Raw genomic sequence first — 17,795 nt, forward strand, 5'->3', positions numbered from 1 at the left:
ACTAGAAGCATGGAGTGTCTGAGTATAAAATAATGAAGACCAACTTTCAGGAGGTTTTTAGCACCAACAGAATCAGGGCAAATTAGCAGCTGATGTAAAGGGAGCCAGCCTAAGGCAAGCACAAGCCCAAGCCCAAGCCCAAGCCATGCATAACTGGCACAGCATGCTGACTGGGCTGCATAGTAAAACACATCACCTTAAACTCTGTCTAAACAGTTTGCAACAGTGCTGTAATTCTGAAGGAGTGTTGCTTCTCAGCAGGAAGCACTACAAGATTAAGTCATAGATGTCAGAGCTCTGTTTTTCTATAAAAATCTCACTGACATGGCAAAAGTCAGAACACCAAATATAAATGTGCATTTAAGTTTGAAGTGGTCTCGAGAAAAATGCAGTGAAACAGTGAAAATTTATATTTTCCTCTTCTGACTTTTTTTGGAATTATTTTGCACTTTTTGCACCTAATTTCAAGAAATCGGAAACATTCTGTGGCCTGTTCCTGGTGTTGAGCCTCACATGCTGGATCATGGACGTTTTACTATGATAGAAAGGTACATTGCTGACTCCTGGAGAAGTGAAGGGTAACTGCACTAACCTATTCCTTTTGTGGTGAAAGGGAAGTCAGGTGGGGAAGAGGTATCAGGAATTCAGATCTCTCTCGTCTCACAAATCCTGAATGCTGCCTTTTTCTTCACCTTTATGTTGCCTAAAAAAACTGTTTCACATTGCTAACTCTCCAGTACCTTTTTATTTTTATGCAAAAACCCCATGCATTCCATAATTCCACACAAATCTGCATTTTAATTAATCTTGCCTTTTGGCAGGTGCAATGTAGCCTTAGGCTTCAGGGGTAAAGAATGGGTACCCATTACAGGGCAGCCTGACTCTGCACCCTCTACTGCATTCTTCAAGATCAAGACTTGCTGCAACTGTAGCCCCCACCTATGGATGACTAGAGGTAGTCCTTGGCAAGCAGCTGCAGATTTCATTTCAGTGTCCCTGCAGAAGTATCAGGCTGTTTTTTTTTAAGTAATTGATTTTTATCCTCACCCTTGAGATAGCAAAAATAATTTTTGCCTGCACCACTAAGAAGCCTTGAGCCACCTTTAATACAAAAGTTTAGCATTAACCTTGGCACATGAGGAGAGAATACCTGCAATAGTCCCCCATGTTGACTTAGTTTAACAGAGAATGCAAGATCACTGTGGTGTTTTCAGGTGCTCCAGGCGGCTGAAGCTGGACCACATGCTGCTCTGGCCTCTCCTGGAGGCTGGGCACACAGGGTGCTGGTGTGCACCAACGCGATGGGAAGGAATGGAGGAGTCTAGCCCCTTCACTACTCTCCATAAGTTTTGAAGAGCTCAGATTTATCTTATCACTATGGCTGCTTAAAGTATGGCCATAGCATCAATCTTTTGTCAACTGGCCATTTTATGAGTGCTTAACTCACCCTCCAGCCCGTTCTCTCAGAACTAATCCTATAAGAATTCAGGCTTTTTCATTTTATACAGTTTAGTGAGCTCAGTGCCTGACCCAAAAAAGGAAGAGGAAGAAAACCCCAGGCTGTGTGAAGCAAAAATTAAACATAACAGGGTTTTAAATGATGCAGGGAAAAACATCATTAGGTGCTAGTAATTTGACATTGTGGATCAGAAGATGTTGAGAATGTTTAATGAGCAAGTGCTGAGACAATAAGGTAAGAGCTAATGAACTGATTAACCTGCTTGTTTCAGCAGGATGACATTTAAGCAAACAGAAGTGAAAATCTATATAGGGAGTGCCTAACATGTCTCTCACTGGCTGCCAGCCCATTTTTAACTTCAGACTACAATTAACTTCAGTCTTGCTACAAGATCCCAGTCAGGAACCTAGCATTATTGCTATAACAAGGGATGCCTTAAAACATTTCTACAAGCTTTTATTAAGGTTCATAATAATTGAAGCCCTGTTCAAAGAGGCATCACTTCTTCTGTAACTTAGGTGAGAGTCAACAATGTCAAAATAAGGATCTGGATTTGAAGTGCAAGAGTTACAGCTAATCGATTTTAGTCAGGACACCACTTTATGCAAGCCTTCTGGTAAGTATGCTAGGTGCTGCACATCACCGTCTGCATACCAGTCTATCAGCATGCAGGCTCATTTTACTTCTTTTTCCTCTTGCTGTTTGCTGCATAGCTTTTCTAGTGTGGATACTAGATGTGCAGACATCCCTTTGAAATTCAGCAGATAATGTTCCCTACAAAGTTTGTAATGTCCAGGCTAACGCCCTTCACAAAGCATTGTCAAATTTCCATCTCTTCTTTTATATATTCTGTTGAACACAGGGTAAGGGAAGGATAATGTGAGAATCTGATGCTGTGTTTCCAAAGGTGATCAGTCTGGTAGACTGTTTAAATTGAAAAGACAGACAAAACCAGAAATGGGAACTCGAAGAATGGAAACAGTGCAATTCCATTGAAAAAATTTCAGAAATTGTTACCTTTACCTTCAAAAATGAATGAAGGGCCATTCAAGTCATCCTGATGTCAGCTACTTTCCCTTCATTAACTATACCACCATAAAATAATGTGATAAGCAGTTCAGTAGCAATTTGCCATCTGCCCTCAGATCATGACTACAGTTACAAGTCAAGTAGACCGAAGTAGCCTCCCACCTACCTCCCACTGGGCGAATGAAACTCTTCATTAGCTGCACTCCTTGGCCAGTACTATCTGAACAGCAAGTAACCTAAAGGAGCTGGTATGGGAAAAAAACACACCAGTCTAAACAATGTGATACAGTTTCTGGTCTAATTCTTTACCTAATTTTCCCAGATTCTCAGAATATATTGTGAACTTCTTTTTCTTTGTTCCTTTATAGTAGAAGGAGTTAGTAGTAGGGGCTGCCTTGCTGCCTTGCTTTTGTGTTCAACACTTTTTCTGTAAGTAAGTGTTTACAAAATACTGCAAAGTGACAAAAACTGGTGAAGTACTATGAAGCATTTCAAGCCCACCCATCATTTTATGGGGAAGTACCGCACAACTCTGATGAAAAACAGTATTAATGGACTTTCCTGTAAAGCTTTGAAAACAGTATCAAAGAAACTCTTGTAGCCAGGGGAAACCGTGCAGCATGTCTCCTGCCCCACCTTGCACCAGCTTCACTTGGGACCATAGAGAGGGACAAACCCTCTAAAACCAGAATCTCTCCTCTAGTGATGGATGAGTCAATCCAATAATGACTAAGATGTTGGAAGCCATTTGCTCCAATAAACTCCCCCACTATAAACGAAGTCTTGGTATGCAGCAAAATTGTTATAGCTTTGGCACAATGATGGGATTCATGGTTCAAAAACTGACATAACCTTAAATATAGTGAGCCAAATAGGAGTTATTTTGCTCAAATGCACTCTTTCAGGCTCTAAATGCTTAAAATAACAGAAAGAAACACCAGGAAAACACCATGGGCCATCCTCGTTTAGGGTTTGTCTTCACTGTACAAGTTACTTTTGAGTTAATACTCTCAGGATGCCCTCTTTGAGCTAGGTTTGAGTGAAAGTTCACATTTCAGAATAATTTGTGGCTTTCAGAATACGTCTGCAGAATCTCCTGCAGGCAAACCTGCAATGTGCCATGTGCCCGTGCCTGGCAGTGTGGCAGGCAGCTGAATCATTCTGCCAGCAGCACAGCTGGATTAAAAGTCTGTCTCCCTCAGCTCTCTTAGCTTGACTGCTCAGTGATGGCTCTCTAGCCTAGTTCTGTCACGCGTGCTAGTTGATAGTAGAGCTCCTTTCTGGTACTCTTAAAATAGTTCATTTGACTATGCTGTGGGCTCAGGGCTTCAAAATAAATCCCCATGGCATATCATTAGCTTAAGCATCAGCAGCACTCCAGCTTTAGTACAATCTTTTCCTGCTCTTGAAAAGGGAATTTTTGAAACATCACTAATCTAAGGCTGGGCCCATTCATGTGTAAAAAGAGATCACACTGGGAATAAAATGTGAGTTTAGCTCAGAATTTAACCATGCGGGAGTACACACCATTCAGCTAATAGTCCTGAAACAAGCTTCTCACGACATAATGATTCTGAGTTGCTCTGCACTTCTGAGTAGCCAGTTATACCTGTGCAAAGCAACACAACTACTGTCTGCCCTGCAGAGAAACCACACAGCAGTGCTGTTCTCAGCTTTTCTCAGGTGCAATAGATGGGACATGTTATTATAGGAACTTGCCATGTTCATCTGGGACAGCACACAGAGCTTTGAGAAAATGCTATCAAACTTTTAATGATAGTTATCTTTAGTGGTATTTACATCTGACCTAAAAATGTCTATGATGAATAGAAACATATATACATATTACAGGTAGTGGCCTAAGGACAGAGATTGCATATTCAGTTTGGAGAATGTATAATGCTGACAGCATATATAGTGTATTCCATTAGCTTCACACAACCCAGATGGATACTGATACAGTACCTCCACAGAAATAAGGTCACCAACATCCTCCTGTGTCAGAGGAGTGAATAATTAAACTCTCTAATTAACTGTAGCATTAAGATGCCTATTGTGTCAACTGAACTTACATCAAATAGTCACAGGAGGCAAGGGGGGAAGGCCTCCAAACTGGAACAGTTCCAGGCAGTCAGCAAGGAGCACAGCGGCGGCAAGTGGTTGATTGTGCCATGTTGGACACCTTCAAGAGTCGTCTGGACAGGGTGCTGGGCCATCTTGTCTAGACTGTGCTCTTCCTAGAAAGGTTGGACTAGATGATCCCTGAGGTCCCTTCCAACCTGTGATTCTTTGACTCTATGATTTTGTAATAATGTTCTGCCCTGACAACAGTTTTCCCTTAAAGCTGATACAACACTTTGTGTATAGTTTCACTGCTATCAGTGGTGCTACTTGCCTGTTAAGAAGCTACTCAGTATGGACTCAACACACATCATCTGAGCTTAGTCACGCTTTCCTTTGTTCAGTATTTTTCTATTACCTGCATATGTCTGTATGTAAGTTTAATTAGTGAGAGGGCTGCTCCTAACACAGGTGAAACAGGCGACTCCTATGGTAATCTGCTTTGTCTTTTGATATTCTTTATTAAAGAAGGAGCCCCAGGGAGGAGTCTGGCAGAAGATTACCCCCAGGAAACAGTTTGTTTGACTGTGGTAATATGAAGTGCATTAAACAGTACCTGTGAAAATGTCTGTTGCAGTAAGTTCAAGGGAATGATTCCCTTTGCTTTAAAATATACCTTAGCACAACTGGCTATTTCATAATAGTCTAATATATTTACCGGTGTTATTTTAACTGTTTGGTACTAAGATGTGGTTTATTTCTTCTCCTTTCTTTCAGGATGAAAAGAATCAAGTATTAACAACAAACATCTGGCTACAAATGGTGAGTTTTGAAACAAAGCATGGGTTTTTTTCCCCTTTGGTCTTAGAATTTAACCTGGTGATGGGTTTAAATTTTAGGAAACTTTCAAGCTTTTCTTCTATATCTTGCTACATAGAGGACAAAGCTAAGCTGAATGAAAAAATGTAAGGCTGAGATTTAGGTCTTGATGTTCTTTCAAGTATTTCTTAAAACCTTTAAGAATTTGAGTTGCTACATCTAAGTAAGTTACTAACTCACTATAGTTTATTTAGTCATGCTAAACTCTTGATTGTCATGAGACACCAGTGTCGTAAGAGTCCCAGGTAGAGTAACTGTAGGTGCACAGAATCACAGGTTGGAAGGGACCTCAGGGATCATCTAGTCCAACCTTTCCAGGAAGAGCGCAGTCTAGACAAGATGGCCCAGTACCCTGTCCAGACGACTCTTGAAAGTGTCCAATGTGGCAGAGTCAACCACTTCCCTGGGGAGATTATTCCAATGGTTGACTGTCCTCACTGTGAAAAATTTCCCTCTGGTGTCCAATCGGAATCTCCCCAAGAGCAATTTGTGTCCATTCCCCCTTGTCCTCTCCACGTGACTCCGTGTAAAAAGGGAGTCTCCATCTTCTTTGTAGGTATCCCTTAAGTACTGGTACACGGTGATGAGATCCCCTCTGAGCCTCCTATTCTCAAGGCTGAACAAACCCAGTTCTCCCAGCCTATCCTCATATGGCAGGCTTCCCAATCCTTTGATCATCTTGGTGGCCCTTCTCTGGACCCCTTCCAGCCTGTCCACGTCCTTTTTGTATAGCGGGCACCAGAACTGTACACAGTACTCCAGGTGTGGCCTGACAAGCACTGAGTAGAGTGGTATGGTGACTTCTTTCTCTCTGCTGGCGATGCCCTTTTTATTGCAACCCAGTATCCTGTTGGCCTTCTTGGCCGCAGCAGCACACTGTTCGCTCATGTTGAGCTTCCTGTCCACCAGGACCCCCCAGGTCCCTTTCCACAGAGCTGCTCTCCAGCCAGGTGGATCCCAGTCTGTACTGCACTCCTGGATTATGTTTTCCCAGGTGCATGATCTTACGCCTGTCCTTGTTGAACTTCATAAGGTTCTTGCTGGCCCGCTCCTCTGGCCTATCCAGATCTCCCTGCAGAGCAGCTCTCCCTTCTGGAGTGTCTGCTTCCCCCCTCAACTTGGTGTCATCAGCAAACTTCATCAGGCTACACTTGATGCTGTTATCCAGATCACTTATAAAGATGTTGAATAACATTGGGCCCAATATCAATCCCTGGGGTACTCCACTAGTGACAGTTTGGCACTTTGAGAAAGAGCTATTTACCACCACCCTTTGGATGCGGCCTGTCAGCCACTTCCCCACCCACTGCACAAACCACTTGTCTAGGCCATAACACATTAATTTCTCCAGGAGGAGGCTGTGGGGGATCATATCAAAGGCCTTGGAGAAGTGCAGGTAGACAATGTCCACTGCCCGCCCCATGTCAACCAGGCAAGTCACTTTGTCATAGAAGGCCACCAAGTTTGTGAAGCATGATCTGCCTTTAGTGAAGCCATGTTGTCTTTGCCCAATCACGTGCTTCAACTGACTTGTGATTGCCCCCAGGAGGATTCGTTCCATAACTTTCCCAGGGACTGAGGTAAGGCTGATGGGCCTATAGTTACCCGGACCCTCCCTCGAGCCCTTCTTGTAGATAGGGGTAACATTTGCCTTCCTCCAGTCCTCTGGGACAACCCCCATTCTCCATGACTTCTCAAAGATTATGGAGAGCGGCCTTGCGATGATGTCAGCAAGCTCTCTCAACACCCTTGGGTGGATGGCATCAGGGCCCATTGCTTTGTGGGGGTCAAGCTCCTGTAGTAATTCATATACTAACTCTTCCTTCACCAATGGTGGGTCGGTGTTTGGTTCAATTGGCAATTTTGTTCCCAAAGCCTGGGACCCTATAGTGCTGGTAAAGACAGAGGTGAAGAAGGTGTAGAGGACCTCTGCCTTTTCTGCATCATTGGTGATTGATTCTCCTTTTCTGTTTAACAGTGGGCCTATGTTTTCCTTCTTTTTTCTCCTTATGGTTGAAATGTCTGAAGAACCCTTTCTTGTTATTTTTTATGTCTACAGCTAGTTTCAATTCAAATTGGGCTTTTGCTTGTCTGACTGCGTCTCTGCACTCTCTGGCTATGCCCTTGCAGTTCTTGCTGGATAATCCTCCACTTCTGCATTTCTGGTGTGCTTCCCTTTTGGATTTGAGTAGACCCAGGAGGTCATGGCTGAGCCATGGGGGCTTCTTACTCCACTTACTTCCCTTTCCTTTGTAGGGGATAAATTTGCTTTGTGCTTCCAATAGAGAGTTCTTGAAGAATTCCCAGCTCTCACTAGCTCCTTTGTATTCCATGGAAGCCTGCCATCGAATCCCTCCCAGTTGACCCCTGAGTGCACTGAAGTTTGCTCTTCTAAAATCAAGAACCCTTGTCTTAGAGCTGACCTTCAGCACACTCAGCAGGATCCCAAACTCCACAATGTTGTGGTCACTGCAGCCAAGGCTATCACTAACTGAGATATTACAAAGCAGGCTTTCTCGGTTTGTGAATAGCAAGTCCAGCAGCGCCTCCTTCCTGGTTGGCACAGCTAACATTCGTATCAGGAAACAGTCCTCTGTACATTCCAGGAACTTGGTGGATGACATGCAAGCTGCCGTATTGTTCTTCCAGCAGATGTCTGGGTAGTTGAAGTCACCCATCAGGACCAGGTTCTGTTGGCCAGAAGCTTGCTTTAGTGCCCCAAATAGCGCTTTGTCGGCTTCGTCACCGTGGTTAGGAGGTCAACAGCAGATGCCCACTGTGAGGTCCTGCTTGGAGACAACCCCTTTGACTTTAACCCAGAGGCATTCGATAGAGCTGTCGCAATCACCATAGTTGACTTCGATACATTCAAGGTGTTCCTTGATGTAGAGTGCAACTCCTCCACCTCTTCTACCCTGCCTGTCTTTATGAAAGAGCTTGTAACCGTCCATTGCAATACCCCAGTCATTTGAGGTGTCCCACCATGTCTCAGTTACTCCTATGATGTTGTACTCTTCTGAGTGGGCACAGAGCTCCAGTTCCTCCTGTTTGTTACCTAGACTGCGTGCATTCATGTACATACACTTGAGGTGTTTACTCTTTTGTTTCACCTCTTGGGAGACAGCTAAGGAACCTTTGTCACCACACTGCTTGGCCTGACTTACTCCCCCGTTGGATGTACTGGTGTGAGCGTTTTCTCCACGGATCCCACCCCCCAAGTCCTTTAGTTTACAGCCCGCCTCACCAAATTAGCCAGCCTACTGCTGAAGATTCCCTTACCCCTTTTAGACAGATGGATTCCACCCCTCCCTAGCACGTTGTTGTCATTGAAGAATACCCCATTGTCATAAAAGCCAAACCCCTCACGGTGGCACCAGCCACGTAGCCAGGAGTTGATATACATTATGCACCTACTTCTGGTTGCTCCCTTCCCTCGAACTGGCAAAATGGAAGAGAAGATCACTTGGGTGCCAATGTTTTTCACTTGCTCCCCCAGGGCTCAAACATCTTCCTTGATTTTACCCAGGTTGCGGCTCTCAGTGTCGTTCATGCCTACATGAAATAGTAATAGCGGATAGTAGTCTGTTTTCCTGATGAGTTGTGGCACCCTCTCAGCAATGTCTCGGACCTTGGCTCCTGGGAGGCAGCGTACCTCTCCTGACTCCCTGTCAGGTTGGCAGATGGGTGCCTCGGTACCCTTCAACAGAGAGTCACCTACCACGAGCACTCGTCGTTTCTTTTTACGATGTCCACTGTGTGTTGCTGGTGCAGTTTCCCCTTGTGGGGGACTTTGCAGACCTTGCTTATGGGTATCCTCAGTCATTAAGGCTTCATATCTGTTTCTGACTGTGATGGTGGAGGGTGCAGGCTGATGTGGAATCCTGCTCCTGTGAGTCACCAGGGTCCACGGTGCCTCATTCTCGGCGGTGTCTGCCACAGGAACATGATTCTGAAGCCACCTGTCTATCTCTGCCTCAGCTCCTCTAATACTGCGCAGCCTCTTAACCATTTCCTGCAGTTCAGCCTCCTGACGTAACAGGTTATCAACCTGTGCACACCTCATGCAGGTACTTACCTTTTCCTCAGGAGAGGGGTTTGGGCAGTTGCCGCAACCTACTGCCTGTACTGGTGTGTCCTTTCTTACTAGACCTGTCTGGGTGGATGAGTCTGACATCTCGGGGGCTTTCGCTGAACGAACAGTGGTTTTAGCTCTGAGGCGAGTGCTCACCATTTTGCCCAAGGCCGAAGCACTTTCCTGAGCTGTAGACCTACAAGCGGCCTGCGGCATCCCACCTGCTCAAACTGCCTCGCCATGCTCCTGGTCGCTTGCGCTCCCTAGGGGCCGTTTAAATCTCCTGCTGTCGCTTCTGGCAACGCCCCACGCCGCGTCAGCTGCATGTCAGCCTCACTCGTGAGAGCTGCCTGCTCCTGACGGGTCCCTCTGCTTACCCTTGGGCTTCTCAGGTACGAGGAACCGCTTTGCCTACCCCGATCTAGCGCTGAGCCACGGGACTTGCCCTTGCCGCCGCTGAGCTCTTCGCTGACTGATTGGTGCGAGTGCCTTTTCACCCATTTCAATAAATGCATTATGTCCTGGTAAATCATTTGATTGTGAAAGAGAACTATACATGCTAGAACTGCATTTCATCTGTAATAGCTGTTCTGATGAGCACGCTCAAAACTGCCAGATGGTTCTTATGATACAGGGGAAAAATTGTTCCAAAGAGGTTCATTAACTCCTGAGAGCTGCTGCCGCTGTCCTAACTGAATGTCTCTGCCATCCTACTTGCTTTGCTGTCTACCTCCTTACAGAACTGAAAGAGGATTTTAATTAAAATGGCCATGCTGTTTCAATGTTGTTCAAAATGTTGTTTAAACATAGGTTGTCATCAGAACTGTGAACATGAGAGGTTTTTTACGTTACTTCTCCAAATTCTGTATCTCAGTTACATGGCTAAAACACGTATTGGAGCATCAGTTCAGTTTCCTAATGTTCAGCTGGGAACCATATACTTTTTCCTGGTTTCCCAGTTTGTTTTGCCCACATAGGGTGTTCATTTTTCAAACAGTAGCTTTATTTTACCTTTTGCTGCAATGTTTAGTTGCTAAAGATGTCATAGAACTTCACATCCTCTCTTATTATTTAACCGTAAGTATTGCCACCACAATACCACGGCAGAGAACTTTGCCCCCATTAACTCATGGCAGGCACTGCTGGGCAGGAGTAAGTTTCACTCACTTTTTAATAAATGGAACAGATAATACAATATTCAAGAACTTTGTGAGAGTATTTTGAATTTCTTTTCTCTGTAAGGTTAACTTGCAAGAGAGCTGCTCCTAAGCAAAGGGGCCTACACAAGTTTATTCTGACTTGATTTGTTTTTTTTTTTTGCATTAGTTTAATACTAAGACTTAGCATTAACAAGGTGCTTCTTACCATGGTGACTACTGTGGGCTCCTCATGCTTCCACCAAACATTTCTACCATAAGTTTGTACTTAACAAAGATGGGGTGGTAGGGGGAGCTTTCTCCATACTACAGCAGCTAGGATGAGAATTTGCCATTAGTTTAACTCCCAGCTGTATTACAGAAACTGAACTGTTTGGGTCAGGTAAAGGTTTACAGAAGAGTTCTATTATTCAAGATAAGCATGCTGCTCCCACAGAGACCTTACGCCTTTCAGTTTCTTTAACCAGTTTATTCAGTTTAAACGTATTATTTTTTCTTTTAGTGTAACATTTTTTATAGATCACCTCTCTTGCACTGTGCTAGGTCTTAGGAAACAAATGAACTATTTCGTTGACTTTCAAAGGATAGAATGGCTATTCCATTTATTCACAAAGAAAAGTTGACATGGAAGAAGCATTCAGCTCATGTTATTTTAACAGGCTTGTTGTACAGAAAGATTAAAACTATAAAATATAATGTTTTTGGCTTTGAGCTACAATGACAACAGTTGCTATGATTTCTTACCAGGAAAACTGATGACAATTCATACTCAAGAATCTATCACTTATTTTCCTTCTCTTTTATCCCACAGCATCCTTATCCCTTGTGAGATTGGTTTGGTTTTCCGCTAAGGAAGTTCCTGATTCTGTATTTCTTTTGATTTATTCACCTTAGCACATACTGTATATGAAGTGTGTTAAGACTGCAATGAGCAGATCATTTGATTGCTACAAAAAAATGTAACCACTCTTCATGGCCTGTATGCACATTAAAAGAAAAAAGAGTTTGCGTATTAACTGTCAATGGTATACTAGATAGATTCAAAGCATGCTTAAGGCAAACATATGTCATTTTATTATGCTGAATTGTCTGAAGTAAGTTATTCCCTGAGTTTCCCTCTCCACTCCCTTTCTTGATATATATGAATGTATAATCAGAGATGTATCTTAAATATATTTTATCTATTCATCACTGAAATAAATACAAACACTAACCTAGGAGAAAGGGGAATATAAATCTACTATTTATATGTGCAGACTCTTTGACCCTGACCACTGTCACCATGCCAATACTGTTGAGTATCAAAATCTTAAACTTGATCTAAGTTGCAGCAGGAGCCTTGCCTAGTAACCAGCTGTCATGGTTTTGGCTGGGATAGAGTTAATTTTCTCTCATGGATGGGAATCAGGGAGTCTCAGTTGGTGCGATATTGCTGCCGGTGCACTGTTGTGATCGGCACCTGTTGTTCTTTGACTTTCAGCAACCCCACAACAGAAGGGTCCTTTAAGAGACCAGGCAAGGTAGACAGCTGTTTAATTCTCTCCGTCTCCAAGGCAGCTACACCAAAAGCCCACTTGAACCCTTTTGGTTCCTTGAAATACCCTCTCCTGATGTAGCCTATGCCAAGGATGCACAGAGCCTCTGGGCCAGTCACAATGGTATGCTTTTGTCACTCATTCCTGGTTAGGCTCACTTTGGCCTCCAATACAGTTAGCTCTTGGGATCCCCCTGTCACTCCAGCAATGCTGATGGGTTCTGCCTCTACATAGTTTGATGGCATTAGGGTGCACTGTGCACCAGTGTCCACTAAAGCTTTATACTCCTGTGGATCGGATGTGCCAGGCATTCGGATCCACGCAGTCCAACAAACCTGGTTATCCCTTTCCTCCACCTGGCTGGAGGTAGGGCCCCTCTATTCCTGATCATAGTATTCATCACTTCTTATAAATATGAATCACAAGTGTCTCTGTTAAGATCAGAAAGAAAATCTGCACTTCTGCTCCTCTGTCTGGGGAAATGCTTACTGGAAACTGGAGCAGCAGCTTTCCTGGAGGAACCCCCCCGAGTGATTGTTTTCCTTTGCAGCTCACATACCCGTGCCTCTAGGGTTGAGGTAGGTTTTCCATCCCACTTTTTCATGTCCCCTCCGTGGTCAGGCAGGTAAAACCATAGGGTGCCCCATCGTGTGTATCCAATCTCTTGAGCAAAGGGACGCTTACTTCTAATGGCTGAGATACTGGTCTGTACTGGTGAGGAGTAGGACATACCTTCTTTGAGTTGCTGGACGTCCCAGGACAGTTTCTCCACAGCTGAGATGAGGAAGGGAGAGAGATTTGCTTCGTACTCCCAGAGTTTATCGAACAACTCCGCCACTGTTGGTGCCTCATCATCTTTCCAGGACATTATTGCCAATGAGTTCCCATGCATCAGTGATGCACTCGGTACAAACTTCCGCCACATGGGTTGTGTGCACTTGGCTTCCTTTGGATCTTTGGATGACTGTTGATCATCTAAGTCACTATAAATCACCTCAAGCACGGCTAGTTCCCTCAGGTACTGGATACCTTTCTCCATGGTCATCCATTTTCCTAGGCGAAATACAATATTTTCCTTGAAGAGGTACCTTTCTCTCACACCTGACAGGAGTCGCCTCCAGAGGCTGAGGGCTTGTTTCCCTTTTCCAATTGCTTTGTCGATGCCCCCTTCCCTAGAGAGGCATGCCAGTTGTTTGGCTTCCTTCCCCTCTAATTCCAGACTGCTGGCCCCGTTATCCCAAGCATCAGAGCAGCCAGGTGACAATGTGCTCACCTGAATGACGGCTGACGGCCAAAATCTTTCTGCATATCTTGCAGCTCACTCAAGGATAGGGATCAGGTAGTTTCTGTTACTTGTACGAGTTCTTCCTCTTCCTCCTCATCATCTTGTGATGGCCCTGCTTCTTCATCATCTCTTTCTAAACGAGTTAACTTTCTCTTCCAAGATTTCTTCCTGTGTATAGGGGTGACCTATACTGGCACGTGTTGGTCCTCTGATTCAGCTGCAAAGTTTGTCACCAGGGTTGGAGTCGCTGCAGTGTCTGTCGCAGAGGTTTGAGGGACCACAGTGCTTGTCACCAGGATTGGAGTAGCCGCAGTGCCTGTTGTGGGGGTTTGAGTGGCCACAGTGCTTCTCGCTTTCCTTGTCCTTGTTCTTTTAGATACAGAGGCCTTCTCTTCCCCTTGGGGACACTGAATAGTGTTAAACAGGGTTTGATAGGCATGGGCCAGGCCCCAGCACATTGCAGTGATTTGTATGTCTTTGGAGTTTCCAGGGTGACAACATAATTCCTCCAAATATTCTACTAATTTTTCAGGATTCTGCACTTGTTCAGGAGTGAAGTCCCAATACACTGGGGGTGCCCACCATCTTAGGTGTTTGCCCATACTATCCCACATACCCTTCCACCCATAGCGATTGAGCCTTGGGGTAGATCTCTGGATGACATTCTTGAATTGTTTATTAACCTTAGACAGAGCTGAAATGGTCTGCTAAAGCAATATCAACAGATGTATCTTAACTACCAACAGATGTTTAAGATACTGAAAAGTTGTTGTAATGAAAGAGGAGGCATTATAGAAGATGGTGCCGTTCTGTATTTCCTCCAAAAAAAATTCTCAGAGGAGGAGGTATAATTGCTATCTTATCCATGGGGTGGTATCCAATATACAGTAATGGCTTCAATATAAATGTGAAATACCGAATAAAACTCAAGGCCAATGTTTTAAAAACAACTCTCCCAGGCAAAACATCACTAATCACAGTAGAGCACAGCAGTCTACAAAACCCAACACCAATCTTTAACAGACACAGCAAATACAAAAGCATGGTGCAGATTGGATAAACTAATATTGAGAACAGAGTTTATGCTGTGACCAGCAATGGCTATTATCTCAGCCCTTTGGGCCCCACATTGGGTGCCAAAAAGGACTGTTGTGGTTCAGCCCCAGTCAGCAGCTCAACACCACACAGCTGCTCGCTCATTCCCCCCACCCCTATGGGATGGGGGAGGGAATTGGAAAAGCAAAAGCAAAAAAACCCGAAACTTGTGGGTTGAGATAAGAACAGTTTAATAATGATAATAATATTGATTATGATAATAATAACAATAATGATAATATAATAAAAAGGAAAAGGGAAAAAACCAGACACACAAACGATACAACCGCTCACCACCTGCCGACTGATGCTGCTGGTCCCCGAGCTGCAATTGCTGCTTCCCTCCCCCAGCCAGCTCCTCCCAGTTAACATACTGAGCATGATGTTACATCATACACAATATCCCTTTAGCCAGTTTGAATCCACTCTCTTAGCTGTACCCCCTCCCCTCCGGGCTTCTTGTGTGCCTGGCAGAGCATGGGAAGCTAGAAAAGTCCTTGACTAGTATAAGCATTACCCAGGAACAACCAAAACATCTGTGTGTTATCAACCTTGTTTTCATACTAAGTCCAAAGCACAGCACTATGCCAGCTGCAGTGAAGAAAATTAACTCTATTCCAGCTAAAAACATGACACCAGCATACCAACCCAAGTACCCTGAGCTGTTTGCTATCTGCATCAAATGTACTTCAGCTACAGTGGAGATTGTAGCTCTAAAGTTAAAACAGAATGAGGCAGCTTGTGTCCAGCTGGATCATGTGACTTTGTACACATGACTAAACAGAGCAACTGTAAAACCTGCTTAACATTATCTTCAATACAGACTTTAATATTAAGTTTTCTCTCACCCTTTGACTGTCTTTACATCATTCAGTGTCACCCTATGCTACATTTTATTTGCCATGATAACTCCTAAAAGAAGTTAGAATAAGAAATTCTTGGATATATTGCTATAAATTATTGTAATGCAATTCAGATGGAAATGAACAGGAGAGCCTGCTGCACACAACCAAGTCGGTGGGCAGTGAGCTTCGCAGCAGCTGCCCACAGCCTGCCAGCCCCAGCCCTGCAACCACTACTCAGAAAGTGACCTGTTCTGTCAGCTCCTGAAAATGAGTTGCCTAAAACCAACAAGAGCCCACAGGTTTAAATGCCTCAAAACCATACATCATATTTGTTTACATTGCTGGACTTCGTACAAAATAGAGGTGTCATGACGATCTCAGTATGTCTATCTTCCAAAAAGATGAAGTGGTAAAAAATATGGTGACATTTGTCTATTGGGAAGTTCATTTAATAAAATTTACTGTAAAAATGGATTTAAAACTTCTAACAAAAAGATAAGAAGCCATTATCAGCTTACAGAAGCTGTGTATACATGAGCGTGAGCAATTAAATGTAGTTTAATTAGAGAACCATGAATGGCACAGGTAGTAAAACGAAAAACCTATGAACAGAGGTGATCAGATATGCTGATTTAAGATTTCTGTAAAAAGTTATTTTCCATAAAGCAAAAGGAAAAAGCAGTACACAACTCAGATCATTTGTCCTGGTGACAAGGCACTACAAATTCATAGTAAAAAATGAATGAGATAAATATGGAAGCACAGGCCAAGAAATTGTATATTGTATAGTAAAAGCTTTACAAAAAATGTGTGATGAATGCTGTTAGATGTGTTGCATGCAGCAAAATGGTCGCTTAACACTGTTCTAGAGGTACAAGAATGGATTTGAATACCTGCAGCATGAAGCTAACTGGGGACTTGTTTGGTATATCAAACCAAAACTTGCCTGTGACAGTAATGCAAGGAATTATATAGAACAATTTGATGTGAATACCCCATGAGAATGATCAATAGCATTACCTCCACAATACCCACTGGAACTTTTTTCTGACCTTAATGTCTGTCAAAGATTTTGACAAGGGCCACTAGATCATTTAAGGGATAACTATTGTACATTTATTCACCCATTTCAAAGTTTACATTTAAAGATTAACGTTTGGCACTGCAACAGAACTGTAAATCTGAAGTTTTCACTGTAAGTTATGTGATGCCTACAGCTATGTGAAATTAATGTAAATAACATAATATGGGGATAGAGAGAGGCACAGCATAATGAAACACAGAAATTATAATAAAAAACTTTTGTGAAACAAATTTAACTTTATTTCTTACTTAGACCTTTTGCCCACAACAGGAACCACCCTTGTATCCCAGCAAGTCACCTGCTTAGTAAGGGGTGAAGTGCGAACTCAGTTTCAGAATAAAGTAGCTCATGCTAGTGTTTCTCAGGAGACTGGGAAGTAACCAGCTGGCCAGAGCTGCCACGGAACTCAGCTGCCTGCGGTTTGGGGCAGTGCTTTTGAAACATACGGTCATGCACAGGCATAAACAATGACAGTATCTGAGATATAGCAGCGCTAAACGCAGATCAAAAAAAGTTGGTCTGACTGCGACAGACTCCCTGCCTATACTGGCAGTGAGGGACGGGTTGACAGGAGCATGGATAGCCCCCAGGGTAGATGACTCCATGCCTCCAATGCAGTAAGTGCCAGCCAGGAAGGAAGCTTGTGGGACAGTGCAGTACTGCTCAGCATCTGCCCCCAAGGTTGCCTAACTTCAGGCCACAGGAGCTCCTAAGACCTTCTATGCTCGTATTAACTGTTCCGCCATTTCAGTTATTTTCCCTGTCAGCAGTGACTGTTGGCTGCTCTACCTCATGTCTGTAATCAAGTTATTACAACCTGAGAATTTCCAACAATAGAAAACAAAGTTGTCTATGAAGATAAACACAATTTAAGTTAATGTATGGATTGTAAAAAAATCTATTCTATCCCAAATTAGCACCTGAGATAGCATGAAAAATAAAATACAAACACCCCAAATATTCTTTTATAGGCTGTTACATGCACTGCAGTGTGAATTGAAAATGAGATTTTTATGCTTTCCACTGTGCCTAATTCACCCTTTCCAAACATTTCACTGCCTGAATCTAAATAATATCTCTTTAAGAAGAGAACATCTATTGTTTCAGGCTATCCAGTCCCTAGAGAACTACAGTAAGTCAGTGGATGAGATGACCTAACTTACTTTTTGCGTGTGTGTCTTAGTACTGGACAGATCATTATCTACAGTGGAACGTGTCTGAATACCCAGGAGTGAAGAATGTTCGTTTTCCTGATGGACTGATTTGGAAGCCAGATATTCTTCTCTATAACAGG

General features: G+C 43.5%; 1 protein-coding gene across 2 annotated transcripts in view; it reads left to right on the plus strand.

Annotated features, from left to right (window-relative positions):
* The window catches only part of CHRFAM7A (CHRNA7 (exons 5-10) and FAM7A (exons A-E) fusion), a 53,090-nt gene that overhangs the window by 19,005 nt on the left and 16,290 nt on the right, over positions 1-17,795 (plus strand). Inside the window, exons 1-3 of one of the 2 annotated variants that reach the window (XM_064456547.1) lie at positions 1,974-2,075; positions 5,327-5,371; positions 17,685-17,794. In XM_064456547.1, the coding sequence (XP_064312617.1) occupies positions 5,369-5,371; positions 17,685-17,794 (113 nt within the window). In that variant the 5' untranslated portion in view covers positions 1,974-2,075; positions 5,327-5,368. Of the gene's footprint in view, positions 1-1,973; positions 2,076-5,326; positions 5,372-17,684; position 17,795 lie in introns of those variants that run through there. The other variant, XM_064456546.1, reaches the window with a different exon arrangement.

The sequence above is a fragment of the Phalacrocorax carbo genome, chromosome 7, assembly GCF_963921805.1.
Source record: "Phalacrocorax carbo chromosome 7, bPhaCar2.1, whole genome shotgun sequence".
Classification (NCBI taxonomy): domain Eukaryota; kingdom Metazoa; phylum Chordata; class Aves; order Suliformes; family Phalacrocoracidae; genus Phalacrocorax; species Phalacrocorax carbo.